We start from the raw sequence: 16,430 nt of genomic DNA, 5'->3' as shown, positions 1-16,430 counted from the left end.
AACTACAACTCCCAGGCGGCTCGGGGGTCCCGCCCGCCTTACCCGGCCTCTGTTGGCTCCAATTGGACGCCGCGGGAGGGGGATTGGCGGTCTCCAGGGCGACGGGAGGCGCTCGGGGCATCTGAGGCGGGGAGGCGGGTCCGCCCCCTATTGTGTGGCTGCGAGAGCAGAGCTGTGCGGTGCAGAGCAGGTGAGGGTGGGGGTGTCTTGGGGCGTTATTTGGGGTACTGGCGGGGACATGGGGAGTAGTGAGGAGTTGTGGGGGACAAGGAGGAACGGGGGAGCTCTAGAGAGAAGTGAAATTATCTGGGGAAGCAGAACTAGGGTAGTTCTGGGAGCGAAGTGGAATTACTGATGGGTGAGTGGGGGGTTCCCTGAGATCTGGAAGAATGTTAGAGGTAATTTAGGGGCGTTCTTGGCGGGTTCCAGAAGAAAGGCGTTCCAGGAGCCAGAGAATGCGAGGGAAAAGAGAATTGTTGTGATAGACAATCAGAAGTGTATTGTGGGCTGAGTCCTCAGGATTGGGGGGTGGGAGGTTCCCGGGAGAGCAGGGTGGGGGAAAGGGGAATTCTGGAGGAGGCCAGCCAAGGGTGCTTTTGAAGCGAGGACCTGCTGCAATTGGAGATCAGGTGTGAGAGGCTGGAATTTTGCAGACACTGTGAAAAGTGTGTGGCTGGGATGGGAGTCCTAGAAGAAGCGAGGGAGTGAGTGCTGGATGGGACGAGAAGATCACAAGGACGGAGGGGTGGGTGGGGAGCAGGAGCTGGAAAGGCTCCAGGAAAAGTGGGATGCATTCTGGGGATGCCTGGGGATGTCACAAGAGTCTTGGTCGAGCCAGAAGAGAATGGCTTCTATAGGGTACAACTGGAAGGTTTTCCAGGGAAGTCCAGGAGAGCTGGATGGGTGCAGCTGGAGGAAAGGGAATTAAGTACCAGGGCCCAGGCATACAGGGGCGATACTGCCTCGTGGAGGGTGGAGGGTATTTTACAGACAGCGCTGAATTGTGTGAGGCCCAGAAGAGGGTGGAGGCTTCAGAGCAGAGTCCACTGGGTTTGCCAGGCCCAGGTCAGGGCCCTTTGGCCCTTTGTGCCTGTCTTAGACGCTGAGGAGTTGTTACTGTTCGGGATGCCTACCTTCTGTGCTCCAGGGTTCATTTTGTATTTCTCTCAGATCATGCCTCAAGGGGTAGGGAATGGAGGGCCTGGCAAATCCTGGCACCCCCAGGATACTAGAGAGGAGTGCGTGGGAGTAATTAGGGTGAGGCACTAAGTCGGGGTGTATGGGGGAGGGAGGGCTCTCTGGCAGCATCTTGAAGAAAGTCGCTACAGCTGCCAGCCCTGGATCTGTCCAGACCTGGAGGATGCTGCACCCCTCTCCCATCCCCCACCCCCCATCCCCCAGCAGGTGGGGAAGGCAAGCTCCTCCTCTCCCAAATCCCTGACTAACTCATTGCCAACAGCAGCGTTGTTTGAGTGGACAATGTCTCCAGGGTCCAGGGCTCAACACAGAGGGCGGGAAATGGGGTGAGGAATTGGATGTTTTGGGTGCTCTGTGGAGACTCTCTGCAGGGTAGGGGGTTAGAGTCTATCTGAGATTTCCTCTAGACTAGCTGTCTGCTTCTGAGCAAGATCCTCGTGGTCCCTATTGGTCACACAGGGTGGTGATGAATAATGGCCTTATCTTGTTATCTGTTACCTTGTTGGCATCAGGAGAAAGAAGGGTGAGGAGGCTAGTGCACAATGGCCCTCATCTCCAGGACTTCCCCTGTGTGAGAACCCATAGTTCTCTTTGCTCACTTTGCTAACAACATTGTACCACTTGCCAGGCATTCCCCAGAATTCCTTTGCTTTTTCCAGCATTGGTTCCCTTACCTGTGTCCGTCGTCGTCTCAACAGGATAGCACTCTTGTTTGTGTTCACATCCTGGCTTAATCTCAGGGCTTCAGGATGTCTGGTTTGGAGGCAGTAGTGTAGCTGTGGTGGAGTTTGTCAGGAATGAAGCCCCAGAGTCGATCCCCAGCAGTACAACCCAAAAGATCTCTGGTTTCTGTAAAGGTCCCCTCCTTTCCTCTACACCTTCTTTCTTCCCTGCGCCTTGCTCTAACAGGGCTTTCTTCTGGTCTCCTCCACTGACCAGCTCTTATGTTGCCTTATATTTTGCATTTAGATCTGGTGGCTCTCCAGACTGGACCAGCTCCCTCAGGTGTTGCATGAGCTAGGCATTACCTGGAGGAGTGAGAGCTGAGACTGGTTGCCTGAGGCGGATCAGAACGACCGATGCTCTCTGGGATTGCTGGGCAGTGAACATCCTTCCGGCCCCTCCATCTGGGCTCCTGTGGATAGGAGGGGCCGGGTGAGCAGGCCAGCTGGGCTATGATTTGGTGTCTCAGTCTGACCATCCTCAGCCTGGTCATCAGCCAGGGGGCTGACGGTGAGCCAGACCCCCGGGGATCATCAGCTCTGTTACCCTGGGATGTGACCACTAAGGGGTTACCTGTGAGCGTAGGAGAGGGCTAGGGCTGGCTCAGAGAGGTCGGGGTTCCTCCTGTCATGCAAAGTCTTAAGGAAACTAGAGAGATGTTGATGGAGCCTCCTCTCCCATATCTCATTGTGACCACTTGCTCTTCCCTCATGCTACCCACCACGTAGGTCGAAGGAAGCCTGAGGTGGTCTCTGTGGTGGGCCGGGCTGGGGAGAGTGCAGTTCTGGGCTGTGACTTGCTGCCTCCAGCTGGCCGCCCCCCTCTGCATGTCATCGAGTGGCTGCGCTTTGGATTCCTGCTTCCCATCTTCATCCAGTTCGGCCTCTACTCTCCCCGAATTGACCCTGATTACGTGGGTAAGAGTTGTCCTTAGGTGGGAGGTGGGGGGGAGTGTCACCAACAAAGGTGGGCTGTGCAGGCTGCACTGTGCCCTCTCCAATCGCATCTCCTGCTCCGTGACCCTAACTGCTTAGCAAGCATGGCCCTGCTCCTCAAAGATGCTAACCCATTGAAGGATTCATTTGTTTATACATGATGCATGGGCACGTTAGAGATTTGATCTTTTAGCTATGTGTGGCGTGTGGCATGCACGGGAGATCCTGCATCTCCATTTCAGGTATCCATCCCAACTTGCTAATTATTCTATCCTCATCTCATGCAACCTTCCAGACTCCATCTTGATCTTCTGTAGTTTCCCCACTTAGCCCTGTGCTGGTCTCTGGATCTACTGTCTGCTGCTCTGTGTCTTCCCTTCCCTACTGTCCAGAATAGCAGTTTGGAGGCTCCAGGCTTTTAGGGAATGGGTTAAAGGGACGGCAGAGTGGGTAGGGATGTGGGCTCTTTGGGTATCAGGAGCATAGTGATTCCGAGTAGCAGAGAACATGAACACAGGCGGGGGTTCCTGGGAGCTCTCGTGGGCTCTCGTGGAGCAGGTGCACTGTGTAGACCTCCCAGCAGAAGACCACCTCTCTCTTGCTGCACTCCAGTTTGTTCCTGATCCTGGATGGAGTCTTAATTGGAGTGGTTTACTATAAAGTCTCAGAGGGCCTGGAGGATGGATCTGGGCTTCTAGGGGAGAGCGAGCTGTGGTACTTCCTTTTCATGAGTGAAACCCAGAAAAGGGCACCTGGAGAGATGCTGATTGGGTAGCTTTTCTATCTTGGGTTTGAATCCTGAAGGAAATCTTGGGATTGGCTGGGCTCTTGTCACTGGCTGACTGAGCTGAGGGGAGGAGCTGCTGGCAGGTGTCTGCAGAAGAGAGTTTATTTTCAAACTGGGGGCAGTTATTGGCAAACAGCCTATTTGGGGGAGTGTGTGTGTGTGTGTGTGTGTGTGTGTGTGTGTGTGTGTGTGTGTGTGTATGTGTCTACACAAGCCCTGGGGGCTTGATGAAAGTGGGCCTCAATTAGCACAAGTGGAGAGAGAAAGCACAGGCACAGCGGGCCTCTCTGTCTGTGCCTGTCTGTGCCCAGGGGGCTTTGGATTCAGAGCTGAGGCTGGACAAATTCAAATTATTACCAGGCAGAGGCGAGGCAGGGGGGAGTGGAGGAGAGGTGGGAAGGGCTTTCCCTGGGACTCTCTCTACCTGGGATATGTAAAATTCTGCTTTGCCACAGCATCAGTCTTGAATTGTCTTTTGGTCCCTGGGCAGATACGCCACAAGATGGCTAGCTTCCCTGTCTACCTGTGGCTTTTCTCCAATTCTAAGGGTTGGGAGTTGCAAGCCTTTGAGTTTTCCTCTTACCTCTACCCTTTGTTCCCGCTCTTGCCCCTGAGTGGTCTGAAGTTCCTGACCAGCCACATGGGTCCTGCTCTGGTAAAGACCCCAGACGGGAGGCCTCTGAGCCCATTAACCCTTTATTGCTTCACACTTCAGAAGGGGGCCTCTCGGCCTTTGTGCAGGGGACTCACAATTGCAGTTGCTAAGCAACAGGAGGTGGAGGTTGCTGAGGACAATGCTGTTCTGTCATAAACCCTGTGGGCAAGTGGAGGGGATATGGCCTGGGACTGCATGAGACTGGTGGCCTAGAATGTGGGAGGAGCCATGAGAGAGATAGTAGCTTTGGGAACCACACTGAAGGGAAAGCTGGTTTTAGAGGGCTCTAGAAACTGTTTAGCAGAGGAACCTAGATGTATAAACTAGCACAGGAGGAGTAAAAGGCAGCATAAAACGATCTAGGACTAATAGATGAAGTTAGTATATAAAGTATTAAGCATAGCACCAGGGTAGTATGAACTGGGGTTGGGAAAAGGCAATCCGAGTTAGCCAGGTTTCCTGGGATGGATGTTGGACTAAGTCAGAGTCAGAGAGGCAGGCTCTTGGTCCTTGCTTTTCATACTGAGTTTCAGGGATGCTTGTCATAGCAGAAGGGACTTATGTTTCATGACTATGGTGAGTTGCTTGATCAATCATTTCTGACTGTCCATCTAGAACGCCCAAGCTCCCGCTAATAAAATCCCCCCTTTCTGCCTTTGGTCCTGCTAACTGGGCTGTCGAGATACATCTTCCCAGAATGCTTCTTTTGCCTCTGGCTTTGTGAAGTCACTGCCATGCTCAACTTTTGTGTGAACATACACTTGTCCCTGTTCATGGTTAAATTTAGGGTGGTTTCTTGCCTCTGCCGAGCCCGAGAGAGCAGACTCTGTCCTATGTAGGCAGATCTGAAGTCCATTAGGTTTGGCCATGCAGGTGGAGGGAAGCCCTATAGCAAGTGGGTCGGGAGACAGGAAGGTATAGGACTGCCACTCTGGTCACCTTCTTGTTCTGAAACACTGTAGCCCAGCAGTCTGGACCTCCTAGGGAGGTTAGTTTGTGCAACCAGCTGCCCTGAGTATTCCGGCTAACAGACGTCAGGACTGCTAGCCATTAGCTGGTAACACTGAAGTGAAATCAGAGACTATGCTCAGTGCCCTGAGCATTGTTTGATTCTCATGTTGGTGTTCAGTGGAAAGCACACTGATTTGGGAGAACTGGCTTCATCTCCTAATAGCTGTGCATTTTTGGAAAGAAGTTTAACATTAGTTCCTTCATCAATAATGGACTTTTGGGTGAGGATTAAATATGGTGACTGTCTAATATCACATGGCTCATATTCAATGCTCAGTCTTCCTTCCTTCGCTCTGGAGCTCAGAGATTAGCATAATGAAAAGTTCTGTCAGGTGGGGCATGGAGGATGCTGCAGTCTGGGGTCTGCTGGGCTCAGTGACCTGGCAGACTAGAGTGACAGGAGTCCTGCAGGTTTAAGGAAGGTTTTTTTTTTTTTTTAAGATTTATTTATTTTGTATACAGTGTTCTGCCTGCATGTACACATGCAGGCCAGAAGAGGGCACCAGATCTCATTACAGATGGTTGTGAGCCATCATGTTGTTGCTGGGAATTGAACTCAGGACCTTTGGAAGAGCAGCCAGTACTCTTAACCTCTGAGCCATCTCTCCAGCCCAAGGAAGGGTATTCTTATGTTAAATATTTACCTGCTAGGCCCATTTTTATCTTTTGGGTGGGGATTATACACCTAGACTTGCAACAAGCATTCCACCCATTCTAAAGAATCCACACCCTAGGAACTAATTATCAGAAGAAAAAAGGCCTACTAGCCACCTAGATCCTATGGCTCTCATTTCCGGTGGCATCAAGGGCAAGCAGGCTGAGTTTCTACCTCAGATAGGCCACCCTAGGAGTAGAGTGCAAACAGCTTGGAGGGAGGGGGTCCCCAGCAGCTTTAGGGTTGCTCCTGTGTCAGGAAGGGTTGGGATAGGCGGAACTCTGAAGGCATCATCTTGGAGCTACATTTGCCTGTCCTGTGAATTTTAGAAAATTCCATTTGTTTACAGCAAAGGTCAAGTGAGGATGGGCAACTGGAAGTGTAGGGGGGATGGGGCAGGCAGCTGGACACCCCGGGTGAGAGTCACTGCGGTGTCCAGGTGGAAGGCGGCAGAAAGGGAAACACTGATACTTTGGAGGTAGGATTTGAAAGATGAAAATAAATATGTGGCAGAGGGTGACAGAGGAATCCAGGCTGTGCCAGGCTCCGCCACAGGGCAACCTGGAGCATGGTGGTACAGTTCACTGATGTGGCAGAGGAGAGGGAGGTGATATGTTATCACCTTCAGTGTAGACTTCTGGTTTTAAATCTGCATCTCTTTCATTTGTTTCACAGCCTTTATTTGAGTGTCCAGTGATGCCAGGTGCTATGAGCCCCCCCCCCCCTTATCTCTTGCCTTCCACCTCATCCCAATTTTCCCCTTTCTCATTTCTTACTAATGAGGAAACTAAAATTGGCAGGTCGAGTAACTCGCCCAAAGGAGCATACAGCTGAGCTGGACTCGTGCCTGGGTATTTTGGGCTGCCAAGCATATGCCTTTCTCACAGACTGCACTGCTAGGGGACTTCTAATGCTGTCAGGGTGCAGGGTTCCCTCAGAGGAGGGTACTGAGGGATCCGGTGGGCACCTTGGTGGGCCTGGTGGTGTGCTGTGGATGCTGACCTGGTGGGAAGGAAGCGTCTTTTTACGCTGGGGTGTGTGGCTTTGTGGGACTGCATGTGGTCAGTCAGCTGGGGCGTAGAGGGGATGGGATGTATTGAGAGGGCTGCTGACGCTGCTGCCTGGCTGGGCTGGACTCTGGCCACTCTAAGGCGCTTAGGCCGCTGATAATAGCTCTGAGGGATTACAGGCTTTGGGAGGCGAGGTCTGGGTCCCTGGGAGGGCCCCAAACGCTGCTGGGGATTCCAGGGACAGAGACCTCAAAAAGCCAGTGTACCCGCAGAGGACTCATACCTTAAAAAGGAGCTCAGGGGTGGTAAATCTTGTAGGGAGTCCAGAGGTAACCAAATGCTGGCCCTTCACTCCTTTCCCTAATGGTCTGGGAAGTCTGGCGTATTTGAGGGCAACTCACCATGCCTTGACTTTCTCCGGTCTGGGTCTCAGCTATTGAAAGGCAGGAGCAGTGCGAAGGATTGAACATAGCAATCTGCCCTCAGTGACCTCAATCCTATTTGTTCCTCTTGGATAACAGGCCTAGGCTATTCTCAAGCTCTGGGAATGGCCTGTGTAAGCAGGACTGGGGAGCTCCTGCAGAGTCCCTTCCTTCCGCACCCTTGATTCAGGACTTCCCTCCCCACAGGAAGAGTCCGACTGCAGACAGGAGCATCTCTCCAGATTGAGGGGCTCCGGGTGGAAGACCAGGGTTGGTACGAGTGTCGTGTGCTCTTCCTGGACCAACACAGCCCTGAACAGGATTTTGCCAACGGCTCCTGGGTGCACCTGACAGTCAATTGTATGAAGCAGGGGAGCAGGTGGTGCAGGGAGGGAGGGGAATGGCGGGGACCCTGGTAGTGACGAAGAAGAGGGAGCTCTATTTGCATCCTAGTGCAGTGCTGATGCCCTATCCATATCGGCGTTTGCTCAGCTCACTGTTTGCTCTTAGTGCTTGCCTCTTAACCCCGCCCTCCCTCCCACCCTTTCAGTTCTTCAGATAAAATCCAATCAGCCTCTAGGCTCTGAGTCAGGAACTTCCACTCCCCGGCCGAGGTCATGGTTATGGTGCATTGGGCCCTGTGTGGTGCTGCTCACCAGTGCACAGCACTTTGCATCCGAGACCTTCTTTCTTCGGAGACCGTTGTAACCATTCCCATTTCATAGGCGAGACTGAGACGGAGAATCAGGTAGAGAGGCAGCTTGTGCCACCGATGAGTGGCAGAGATGAGTCTAAGACCCCCACCTCCTGATTCCCAGACTCCCCTGGACACTTGGCTCTCCCCCAGCTCTGGACATGCAGCCAGTGTTGGGATGGTCCTGTGTCCCCTGTACAGCAGACAGGTGACCCTGGGCTAGTACTCCCATGTGCCTGGACAGGCAGCTAGGTCTTCCTGGCTTCTGAACGCTGCTTTGTGGACTGGTAGCCTTTGTGGCAGCCCCTGACGCCTCTCTCCTTCACAGCGCCCCCTCAGTTCCAGGAGACGCCTCCCTTAGAACTGGAAGTGAAGGAATTGGAGGCTGTTACCTTGCGCTGTGTGGCCCGTGGCAGCCCCCAGCCTTATGTGACTTGGAAATTCCGAGGACAGGACCTTGGCAAGGGCCAGGGTCAGGTGCAAGTGAGTGGACCCCCTAGTGTGGGAGGGCAAAATTGAGAGGGCAGAAGCCAAGCCTGGAGATGGGTCGGAGGAGGGGCTTGCTATTGATTTCCCTGAGCCTGGGGTGCTGCCTCCCTCTGCTGGCCAGTCTTGGAAGTGCAGGGTGTGAGGCTGACCAAACAGGAAGGGCCTTGTCTTAAAGACGCCTTACCTAGGTGCAGAACGGGACACTGAGGATCCGTCGGGTGGAGCGAGGCAGCGCTGGAGACTACACCTGCCAAGCCTCCAGCACCGAGGGCAGCGTCACCCATACCACACAACTGCTGGTGCTAGGTGCTCTTTGGTGGGAGGGCTGGAGACCTGGGCCACCTTTGTGAGAAGACGTGACCTGTGTTGGGAGGGAATCACACAGAAGATGGGGAGGGAGGCTCATATCTGAGGAAGGAGCCCCTGTGGGGGGAAGGAAAGGTTGAAGAAATTTTAGTGCCCAGCAGTGTGTCACAGCGGAAAGGACATGGGCTAATGTTAGGTCACAAACCAAGGGACTTTCCTGAGTCAAAATAGAGGTTCATACCTACCTCTCAGGACTTCAAAAGCATAAAAGTGACATGTAGTCATTCGTGCTTAGCTCGTCCCTTGGGAAGGAGGCACAAAGGAGCTGTGTGAGGCAGGAATCTGTCTTCATAGCACCTGGTTCCCCGGAGGGGAAACAGATTAATTTGTGATCACTGGAGTGTCATTGTCCTTGGTACTTGACAAGAGCAGTGCTGGGGAATAGTTAAAGCACAGAGACCCTGGCATCAGGAAGCCCAAGTAGAAGTCTTGCCTCCCACTTTGACCTAGGGCGAGGTCCCTCCTAATGTGTCTGCCTCTGAAACGTCACTACTTCACCTGCCAGAGCAGAAAGATGGTGCTTGACACACTGGTTCTTATGAGAGCTCGAGAGATAAGCAAGCAGAGTGCTATGTGCTCAGTGCAGCCTGTGGCAGGTGCTCTCTGTGTGTGCTTGGGTCATTTCCCACTTGTTACTAACTGGCTGTGCACTGGGGCCCCAGGATGGAGAAGGCAACGGGGGTATGGTAGCTAGAGACAGGTTTGCAGAAGGCGTGCGGCTGGGTTGGACTTTAGGAAATGGTGTGCTGGATATTCACCAGGGACAAGGAATCTGCCTGGCATGGGGACAGCCAGCTGCCCAGACTGGCCTGATGAATCGGACATATGGAAAGATGGGTGGCCAGGTGGGGGTTATGGGTAGGCACTGGGGTGAACATTTTCTGTGAGCAAATGGGGTCCTTCCTGTGTGAATGGCCATTAGTGTTGAGGTGACGGGGCAATCTAGAACTTGGCATTGTTACAGCATCTTTGGTGATGTATGGGTACCTATGTGGGAGGCATGGGTGTGACAGGGAGAGACAGAGTAAATGAGCAGAGTTAAGACTGACCCTCCTTCACATACTTTCTAAGCAGACAGGAAGAGGGTAAATATGGTTACCTGTCACTTCTGGTGAAACAAGGAAGACTTGGAAAAGGGAGAAGCCCCTGGAATAGAATGGGTTTTTATCACATCTCCTGCTTCAGGCCCTCAAGGCCCTGTAGCAAGCACCATGCCCCAGGAAGAGGTGTAGAAGTATCCTGAGGGTTCTGGGAAGATCAGGGGTCGAGGACATCTCTCTGCCTTTCTACTGCCCTCAGGACCCCCTGTCATCCTGGTGCCCCCCAACAACACTACGGTCAATGTCTCCCAGGATGTTTCTTTGGCCTGCCAGGCTGAGGCATACCCTGCTAACCTCACCTACAGCTGGTTCCAGGATGGCGTCAATGTCTTCCACATTAGGTAGGGTCACCTACCTCTTGGGTGGTAGAGTCAAGGAACTGATGAATAGTAGCTGAGGGACTCGTGTGTACGAGCCCTGGGCTCCTCCTTACACATGCCCCATTGCAGCCACCTACAGTCTCGAGTGCGGATCCTGGTAGATGGAAGTCTGTGGCTACAGGCCGCTCAGCCTGATGACGCTGGCCACTATACCTGTGTGCCCAGCAATGGCTTTCTGCATCCACCCTCGGCTTCTGCCTATCTCACTGTGCTCTGTAAGTCTGAGCCGAGATTCCCACCGGCGCTCCCAGCCTGCTACCCCCTGAGACAGACCCAAGACCTTGTTCTCCAACTTGTCTCTGCATTCTTCCAGACCCAGCACAGGTGACAGTTATGCCTCCTGAGACACTCCTGCCCATCGGCATGCGGGGGGTGATCCAGTGTCCAGCTCGTGCTAACCCCCCACTGCTGTTTGTCACCTGGACCAAAGATGGGCAGGCCTTGCAGCTGGACAAGGTACTGACTCGGGACAGCGGAAGGAGCTAGGTGTTATTGTGGTCAGAGGGCCAGCTGCAATGGGTGGCTGAGTGTAATTCAGCACTATGGTTAGGAAACTTCATACTTCTTACCAGATACCGTGTTAGGTGGTGGATGTGGGGGTGTAACAAAGAAGTACCCATCCCTAGAGTATTGCCTCGGGGATAGAACTGCGACAGAGACTGTCCTGGCAGGCCAGAGAAGGAAAAAGGCCTTTTTGCTTTTAGGTCCGGTTGAAGAGAGGTCAGTAACAAATTCTGGGACTTCAGTGCCCACCTTGCAGAGTGGGCAGTCATTCCGTGCAGAGGCAGGGTCTATAGAGTGTCTCGATGAGATAATGAACTATTCTGTGAGGTGGGGGCTACAGTGAGCACCTGTAGGGACTTGAGTGGTGTAGAGAAGGCTGGAAAGACAGGTTGGGTCCTAAAGGAAAACTGCATGCCAACTGAATATGACCTCATTCCAAGCTGATGGGGATCTTTTGTTTGTCTGAGGAGACTGTAAATTCCTGGAGGCATTGCATCTTTTCATCATAGTGTCCCCAGGGCTTTTACGATCGTAGCTTTTTGGTAAATTTTTGTTGAAAGGTTATAAAAATCTTAAGGCAATAGCAATAGTGGTTTTTGGAGGGGGTGGGGTGGGGTGGGTGGGTGGTGTGGTGTGGTATAGGGACTGTGAGTAGGAGTTAGGAGGGCAGCTGGGAGGCTGCCAAGCAGCTCAGATGGTTCGGGTGAAGGGTTATGAGGTCTGAGCTAGAGAGGACCTGAAAACAGAAAGGCTTTCATACTTAGACCAGAATGAAGGACAGGTATTTAGATAAGGAGAGTGAGGGGCTGCACTTCAGCCAGGAGAAGGGGGGGGAGCTTTCTTATAGAAGAGGATTTGGAGTAGGAGACGCAGAACTTAGCACCACAATGCTGGGAGGACATCAGGGAACTCACAGCGGGCAGGAAACCCCTTGTGGCCAACTTTAGGGATGCCATTCGTGCTCTTCTCCGTGAGTGGCACTGGAGAGAAGTGGATGTCTAGAGTCGGGAGACGGTCAGGCCAAGACCCAGAGTTGATGGATTGACTCTCTACAAGAGAATTTCCCATTTCTCCTCCTCTCTTGAGTTGCCTCTCTCCACCCCAGCTTTGCCTCTGTTGAGTCTCTCTACTTGTCATTTCCTCTGCCTGCCAGTTCCCTGGCTGGTCGCAGGGCCCAGAGGGCTCACTCATCATTGCTCTGGGGAACGAGGATGCCTTGGGAGAATACTCATGTACCCCCTACAACAGTCTCGGTACTGCCGGACCCTCCCCTACCACCCGGGTGCTGCTCAAGGTGAGCATCACAGCAAACCTGCTGTGGTATGGCCTCGTTCTAAACCACATTGAGGGTGGAGTCAGGCAGATAGGTGTGGGAGGGGCTCCTAAGTCTGTTTCTTGTGGTGGTCATAGCAACAGCCAGCAAACTTCGCAGAGATGAGACCGGCAGTGGGACATCAGTCACGTACACACTCACAAAATGAGTTATCAGTCTCATCTCAAGCATTCGGCCTCCCTTGCCGGAGTTCCACAGGGAAAGCAGGAAAGGGGAGGAAAAGAAGGAGGGGAGGGAGGGAGAGAGGAGAGGGGGGAGGGAGGGGGAAGAAAGAAGAAAGGGAGGATGGTCTGTAGAGACTCATCTGTCTCAGAGAGTCTGGTCCCAGCCCACCACTGCCTTGCTGTCCTACCTGCTGGGAGCAAAGCCACAGAGCTGAGGAGATGGAGAATGAGTTAGAGACTAAGACAGAGTGTCGGGGATCTGGGAGTGGGAGGCATCCAAGCTTAGAGATGAAAGGGGCTGTGAAAGAGGCCCCTCCCAATACAGATCTGGCCTGCAGGCTCCCCCGGCTTTTATAGAGCAGCCCAAGGAAGAGTATTTCCAAGAAGTAGGGCGGGAGTTACTCATCCCCTGCTCCGCTTGGGGAGACCCTCCTCCTGTTGTCTCTTGGGCCAAGGTAAGGCTCCTGAATCCTGCTCGGTTCTGCCTGGGCCCGCGCCCACTGCCCCTCTGGTTGTTTTTTGGGGCAAGGAGGATGTGTGAAGGCATAGGGTGTCAGAGGCAGTGTGGGGAGGGGACAAGATATCTGGAAAGATAGTGGCCCCCTTGGTGAGGGGTGGCTGCATGTGTCCTCAGGGCTGACCAGTGGTTCTGTAGGTGGGCCGGGGGCTGCAGGGCCAGGCCCAGGTGGACAGCAACAGCAGCCTCATCCTTCGACCTCTGACCAAGGAGGCCCATGGACGATGGGAATGCAGTGCCAGCAATGCCGTAGCCCAAGTGGCCACTTCTACCAATGTCTATGTGCTAGGTTAGTGGCCTGGGAGTGCACTGGCTGGGGCTGGGGGAGCCGTGTGAAACAGGAGATGGGGGTATTGTTCTTGGGAGGTGTGGTGGGGATTTGTGGGCATGGGATCCCCCAGGATCATGGGTGGAGGACAGAACCTCCGATTTACTCTTTGTTTACCCTACTTCAGGGTCCTGATCATCATTCCTCCCCCCATTCCCCTACCCAGGCACCAGTCCTCATGTCGTCACCAATGTGTCTGTGGTACCTTTACCCAAGGGCGCCAATGTCTCTTGGGAACCTGGCTTTGATGGTGGCTATCTGCAGAGATTCAGTGTCTGGTATACCCCACTGTGAGTGACCTGCCCTCCCTCCCTCCCTCCCTCCTTCCCTCCCTCCCTCCCTCCCTCCCTCCCTCCCTTTCTTCTTTCCATCCCTCGGTGCCTAGCCACGTGTTAGCTCTGCTGCCTATTTTCATAGATTCTCAACATTCAGGGCCGAGGTCCTGAGACCTTGGTGGTTGAGCAGAGGGGTGTGGTCAGCTCTCTGGACCCTGCACCATCCCCATCCTCCTTGCCGATGAGATTTCCTTATATTCCCCAGGGCCAAGCGTCCTGACCGAGCCCACCATGACTGGGTATCTCTGGCTGTGCCTATGGGGGCTACACACCTCCTAGTGCCAGGGCTGCAACCCCATATTCAGTACCAGTTCAGTGTCCTTGCTCAGAATAAGCTGGGCAGTGGGCCCTTCAGCGAGATCGTCCTGTCTATACCGGAAGGTAAGAGGTCCCCAACCCTATGAGGCACAGCATGGGGGGGACCTGGGGTGGAGATGGAATAGAGATGCTAAGATGCTTGGCATCCGGAGAGGGTACAGAAAGGCTGTGGTAGAATGTGTGGGTACTCAGAGTTGGCGAAGGCCACGGGAGGAGCAGCATGAAGGACTCTGAGACTCTTTCTTATTCCTCGTTTGTCCGTCTGTACCATCCAGGGCTTCCTACCACACCAGCTGCCTCTAGGCTTCCTCCAACAGAGATGCCACCTCCCTTGTCCCCTCCCAGAGGTTTGGTGGCAGTACGGACACCCCGCGGGGTACTCCTGCATTGGGATCCCCCAGAACTCATCCCTAAGAAACTGGATGGCTATGTCCTGGAAGGACGGCAAGGCTCCCAAGGCTGGGAGATATTGGACCAAGCTGTGGCAGGCACAGAAATCCAGCTGTTGGTGCCTGGCCTCATCAAGGTGTGTGAAGGAGGCAGGGAAGGTCCTCCTAGGGACTTGACAGTGTCCTCTTCGGTCCTAATCCCGTCTTCTCATCCTGACTTGGCCATTTTCACCCCGGGTCCTACCTCACTCTTACCTCCCCACTGCAGTCTTCACAAAAGGGACTGTGGTGGGCAGTGCTGGCCCTGAAGCGCTCCATGGCTCTCCACCTCTAATCCCCAGGACGTGCTCTATGAGTTCCGCCTCGTGGCCTTTGCTGATAGCTATGTCAGTGATCCCAGCAACATAGCCAACGTCTCCACTTCTGGTGAGAACCCAGTGGGAGGGAAAGTTGCCGGAGGCTAGGTGGGCATTCCCAGGTCCCTGACCCTCTTTCCTGTCCCTTTGCCCAGGCCTGGAGGTGTACCCGTCCCGAACACAGCTACCAGGTCTCCTGCCCCAGCCTGTATTGGCTGGTGTTGTGGGTGGGGTCTGCTTCTTGGGCGTGGCAGTCCTTGTGAGCATCCTGGCTGCCTGCCTCATGAATCGGCGCAGGGCTGCCCGCCGCCACAGAAAACGTCTGCGCCAGGGTAGGTGCCACCACTCTCTTCCCTAGGCTGCCCTCACCCCTCCACCCTCATCACTGGGGTCCTAAGTACTACTTGGCCACGTGAAAGGTTGCCCAGCCACCAGCTGCTTTTTACTTGGTCCTGGTGCGGCAGCCTTCAGATCTGGCCCCTGGCCCCTACGTGCCCTTTTCCCAGTTGGCTGGGAATGAGGCCGAGGGTTACACCCCTGGAACTTGGGCAGAACTTTACCCGGATCACCTTGCTACTCTCCTGTCCTTACAGATCCACCTCTGATCTTCTCCTCACCTAGGAAGTCAGGCCCACAGTAAGTCCCTTTATTTCTTTGGCTTCTTCTTCCTTCTGCCTTCCCATTGCTTCCCATGTTGTACACTCAGAAAGAATTAGAAATTAGAGGGAAGTGGGAATAGACGTGTGTTGGCCCCGGCTTGGGGACTAGTCCATGTTGTTTCTCTTCCTTCCACCACCTGGCCCCGCCCTTGCTTGCTCTCCCCAGCTCTGCTCTGTTGTGCAACAAACCTTGCAAGGCCAGACCCTGATCTTCTGTCCTTCTTCAGCTCTGCTCCTGGCTCCAGCAGCCCTGACAGTGTGACCAAGTTGAAGCTCCAGGGCTCCCCGGTCCCCAGCCTACGCCAGAGTCTGCTTTGGGGGGAGCCTGCCCGACCTCCTAGCCCCCACCCTGATTCTCCGATTGGTCGGGGACCCTTACCACTGGAGCCCATTTGCCGGGGCCCAGATGGTCGCTTTGTGATGGGACCTACTGTGGCCCCTCCACAGGAAAGGTTATGTCTGGAGCGGGCAGAACCTCAAACCTCATCCAAACGCCTGGCCCAGTCCTTTGACTGTAGCAGTAGCAGTCCCAGTGGGGTCCCACAATCCCTCTGCATTTCAGACATCAGCCCTGTGGGACCGCCTCCTGCAGCCCCCCTACCAGGTCCAGGACCCCTGCTCCAGTACCTGAGCCTACCCTTCTTCCGGGAGATGAATGTAGATGGGGACTGGCCACCTCTTGAGGAGCCCACACCTGCTCCACCTCCAGATTTCATGGATACTCAGCCCTGTGCCTCCTCATCTTTCTTCCCACCACCTGACTCTCCTCCTGCAAACCTCAGGGCAGTGCTTCCGAGGACACTGACGGGGTTTGGGGCCTCCTCAGAGCCCCCTTACACAGCTTTGGCTGACTGGACAATGAGGGAGCGGGTGTTGCCAGGGCTTCTCCCCGCGGCCCCTCGTGGCAGCCTCACCAGCCAGAGCAGTGGGAGAGGAAGCGCTTCCTTCCTGAGGCCCCCGTCCACAGCCCCCTCTGCAGGGGGAAGCTACCTCAGTCCAGCTCCAGGAGACACCAGCAGCTGGGCCAGTGGCCCTGAGAGGTGGCCCCGAAGGGAGCATGTGGTGACAGTCAGCAAAAGGTAAAGGCAATACCTACCCATTCT

At 54.3% G+C, this 16,430-nt stretch overlaps 2 protein-coding genes across 2 annotated transcripts in view; both read left to right on the top strand.

Annotated features, from left to right (window-relative positions):
• Positions 1–2,303, top strand: part of Slamf9 (SLAM family member 9) — a 62,708-nt gene extending 60,405 nt beyond the window's left edge. The window contains exon 10 of the transcript XR_004770264.1: positions 2,167–2,303. The gene's annotated coding sequence lies outside the window, so the exon portion shown is untranslated. The remainder of the gene's footprint in view (positions 1–2,166) is intronic.
• Positions 2,292–16,424, top strand: Igsf9 (immunoglobulin superfamily member 9). Its single transcript, XM_035445522.1, has 18 exons — positions 2,292–2,430; positions 2,649–2,837; positions 7,603–7,755; positions 8,418–8,572; positions 8,767–8,884; positions 10,244–10,385; positions 10,494–10,639; positions 10,738–10,880; positions 12,082–12,222; positions 12,764–12,880; positions 13,081–13,231; positions 13,437–13,560; positions 13,811–13,986; positions 14,199–14,449; positions 14,654–14,738; positions 14,824–15,000; positions 15,262–15,304; positions 15,555–16,424. Exons 1-18 carry the CDS (start codon positions 2,373–2,375, stop codon positions 16,408–16,410), a joined length of 3,225 nt encoding a protein of 1,074 aa, XP_035301413.1. The 5' UTR covers positions 2,292–2,372; the 3' UTR covers positions 16,411–16,424.
• Positions 16,425–16,430: the final 6 nt, after the last annotated feature.

The sequence above is a fragment of the Cricetulus griseus genome, chromosome 5, assembly GCF_003668045.3.
Source record: "Cricetulus griseus strain 17A/GY chromosome 5, alternate assembly CriGri-PICRH-1.0, whole genome shotgun sequence".
Classification (NCBI taxonomy): Eukaryota; Metazoa; Chordata; class Mammalia; order Rodentia; family Cricetidae; genus Cricetulus; species Cricetulus griseus.
Note: the sequence above shows the minus strand (reverse complement) of the source record. Positions and strands in the feature narration are given on the sequence as shown.

Bases quoted from the DNA above. Each gene is read 5' to 3' on its own strand.
- Igsf9 (XM_035445522.1), top strand. From the start codon at position 2,373: ATGATTTGGTGTCTCAGTCTGACCATCCTCAGCCTGGTCATCAGCCAG. The intron at 10,881-12,081 runs GTACTGACTCGG...TCTGCCTGCCAG, and splicing joins AGGCCTTGCAGCTGGACAAG to TTCCCTGGCTGGTCGCAGGG. The intron at 13,561-13,810 runs GTGAGTGACCTG...TATATTCCCCAG, and splicing joins AGTGTCTGGTATACCCCACT to GGCCAAGCGTCCTGACCGAG.